General features: G+C 43.8%; 1 protein-coding gene across 2 annotated transcripts in view; it reads left to right on the forward strand.

The window, feature by feature from the left end:
* The window catches only part of rbpjb (recombination signal binding protein for immunoglobulin kappa J region b), a 36,725-nt gene that overhangs the window by 15,372 nt on the left and 18,095 nt on the right, over window positions 1-3,258 (forward strand). For both annotated transcript variants that reach the window (XM_031850838.1, XM_031850840.1), the window contains exon 2: window positions 2,381-2,419. In XM_031850838.1, coding sequence (XP_031706698.1) covers window positions 2,381-2,419 — 39 coding nt within the window. The remainder of the gene's footprint in view (window positions 1-2,380; window positions 2,420-3,258) is intronic.

Here is a 3,258-nt window from a genome sequence, read left to right on the forward strand (position 1 = left end):
TTTAGGGGGGAGGGAGAAGAGAGAGAGAGCCGTCTGGAATCCATTAGCCGGTCGAGGCGTCCGTGTTTCACTGTGGGAACCTTATTGATCGCCCTCCTTTCTAATTATTCCACCTCCGACTCCCTCCTTCTGGCTCTGGCACCAATCATGCTTTCGCTTTTCTCTCCAGCCCTTCATCCCCATCTTTGCTGCTTTCTCTGTGCTATTTTCATCCCTGTATGTGCTTCTTCTTCTTCTTTCTTCACTTCAAGTGACACATTATCCGTGTGTTTATTGGTGTCTCGTGAGATGTATTGACATACTTATCGGCAGCATGCAAAGGCTACCACATCCGACGCAAGGAGAAAAATCTGACTCACTCTTGACTCTTGTGTCCGTCTTGTAGACACACACACACACACACCCTCTGTACAGTCACCTCCATGTGCCGCATACATGTCCGTGTAGCTCCTCTTTGTGCCATGAGCTGCGTCTTACTGTAAAGCCTTCACAGGCTGATGAGTAAATGAGTAACGAGGTTTTTAGGATCGATGCCTTTGTTGCAAACTTATCCCTGAACCCTGCGTTGCTGCAACAATTAAGGCAAGTATTTTGCCGTTGTTTGCAGTTTACTACAAAGCTTTGTGCACTAAAGGAACATTACAGTGGTGCTCAAGAATGTGTCGGCCATGAGGGAGTATTGTCACATATCTCCTATAGCAATACACATGTAGATTATGCAAATGAGCATGTTTGAATGGGATTGACGGGAAATAGCTCTGCAACTGTTTAGAGAATTGGAATAATCACTTTTGTCATTTTTGACTCTCAAATGTGAGGATTTGATTTTTTTTTTTTTTGTCACACACGATATTTCTCTGAATCTTTGGGATTTTTTGGAGAAGACATTTGATGATGTCACCTTGGTCTGTGGGTGATTACGACAGTCATTTTCTACTTCAACGGATTACTCAACAAATGAGTCAACGATGACAATGAGTGTTACTTGTGGCCCCATTTTTATTCAAATTCAAGAATTTGTTCTCGATTCTTGCATTGAGCGATTTATTTATTTATTTTTTACATTAAATGTAAAAATAGCAGAGCTAAGTGTGCAGAAGTATGCATCTTCTTTATATTGAGAAAGTTAAAAGCCTGTGAAGTCTACATGTTCTGATATTATGATCATATTTGGCTTTTTCATATAAATATATATAGTTTTATTTAACCGCCCCTGATGTTTGATTCAGCAGCTGTACTTCAGACTACATGGGACGCTCTCCGGCTTCTTCTTCATACGTACTACATTCATGCTGCCGGCTGTAACCTGGCTGTTTAAATGCAAATATATTATGATGTGTAGTGTGATGTGTCGCTGCCAGTGCTCTGGGCTCTGCTTTTTCTGTCCCGTACCATGAGACTGTATTGCCTGTAACAGGTTGCACACATCATCCTTAGCGGTGCGCTGTTGCAAGTCGACGGCCCTACATGTGGTTGGAAGTGGTTTCCTTGCTACATGCGATCTATGACTGCACGTTTCTAGCTGTGACTCAATCACAGTTTAAGTAAAAGTCGACCGTCTTTGTAACGAGTGAAGGTATGTGATGCCGTCACGGAGACTTGCATACGACATCCAGGATCAAGGGGAAAGTTTAAACATATGAAACGAGCTGTAATGCGTGCGTGATCCTCCCAAGTCTGACATTTACGTGACGTAGATACCGCCCCGTGACTTTCTTTAGCTGGTCTGGGGCCTCGTTGCAGCTTTTAAATACTGAGCAGAGAGTTGAGCTGTTTCCTGTTTCATGTGGGGTAGCTGTGCGCCGTGGCCAGGCCGCAGACTGATGGAGAAAACTGCTGAATCGTGGGTTTCCAAAACGTCTTTTTGGGCCAGGGCTTTAAGTTCTCATCTACTAATATTTAAGTTGATGGATTTAGTACCATACGGTCAAACACTTAGGTCCTGTATTCTCTCCCCCCCCCCCTCAACATACATCTATGACTTATTATTAAACCTAGATAACTGAGATAAGTGTGTGTAGTCACTGTGATCTCAAGCCGTCCACGCCTTTTTTATTGTTGGCTTTCATGTGCTGACGGCCGTCTGGGACTTAAAAACAACAATAACCATTTTGTGTTGACGCACATGTTTTTAAATGTGTTAGAATAAAGATCGCTGTCTGTACGCCTGCTGGCGCCGGACACGTCCTGTCACTCAACGCTCAAGGCCACAGTGACAAGCGTGTGTGTGTGTGTGTGTGTGTGTGTGTGTGTGTGTGTGTGTGTGTGTGTACGTACTTTTGTGTGTATACGTGCACCGTTGTGTAATGCAGTGTTTACTCTGTGTTTGTGGTTGATAACCAGCACACTCATGTTGTGTTCTCACTTTGTGTCTTTGCAGGAAGTTCGGGGAGCGCCCTCAGCCACTGCGCCTAACAAGGTGAGCGTGTGTGTGTGAGTGTGCTGTCATAGTGGTATTTGTATGTCTACCTGTGTGTACACTACGTATCCTCACTCTACATGATTTAGATGTTTGAGAATCCTTCAAAAGCAGTTGAATGTCAGTGTTGTAATCAGAGTAGCACAGAACTAGGGTGTGGAAAGTTGTACTTTCTCGTTGTACTTCTTTACATAATCGTTGGAGGGTCATCGGATTGGATTCGTGCAACACACAGAAGTTCATGTGCTTATTTTGGAAAACAAGCGATAGCATGAAATTCACTGTTATCCAACTATTGGTTGTTGAGGCAGAGATGAGCTGCTCTCTGATGGTGGTGCACATTAAGTTGGAGCTGCGTGTGGTTGCCACAATAACAACAGCAAGCCAAACAGCAACCCCCCAAAGCAACAGCATCACATGTTTTACTTTGTGTGATTCCGGCCCGTTCGTCGGTAATTGCACAGCTGTTATCTGTTGACCCCCTGCTGTATTACATCATTTATTTTGTTCCGCCGTTGATTGTTTATTAGTTTGATCGCTGTAGTTTTTGACTCTCTCAGACAGCACTTTGAAATACATGTGTTAAACTGAACCCCGTGTTCTGTAGGACAACAAAGCCAGAAAAGTAATAATTCATATTTTCAGTCGTACGCTTTGGACTCTGTGTGTGCCGCGTCCAGCGCAGCTTCTACTTACAGCGCGGCACGTTTCTGATTATCCCCTTCCTCTTATGTTTGTTCCAAGTCATTTGGATGAACACACAATGTTGATGGATGTTGTGGCTTGCTTCTGGACGTGTGTGTGTGTGTGTGTGTGTGTGTGTGTGTGTGTGTGTGTGT

This window comes from Anarrhichthys ocellatus, unplaced genomic scaffold (genome assembly GCF_004355925.1).
Source record: "Anarrhichthys ocellatus isolate YVR2014 unplaced genomic scaffold, GSC_Weel_1.0 scaffold11, whole genome shotgun sequence".
Lineage (NCBI taxonomy): Eukaryota > Metazoa > Chordata > Actinopteri > Perciformes > Anarhichadidae > Anarrhichthys > Anarrhichthys ocellatus.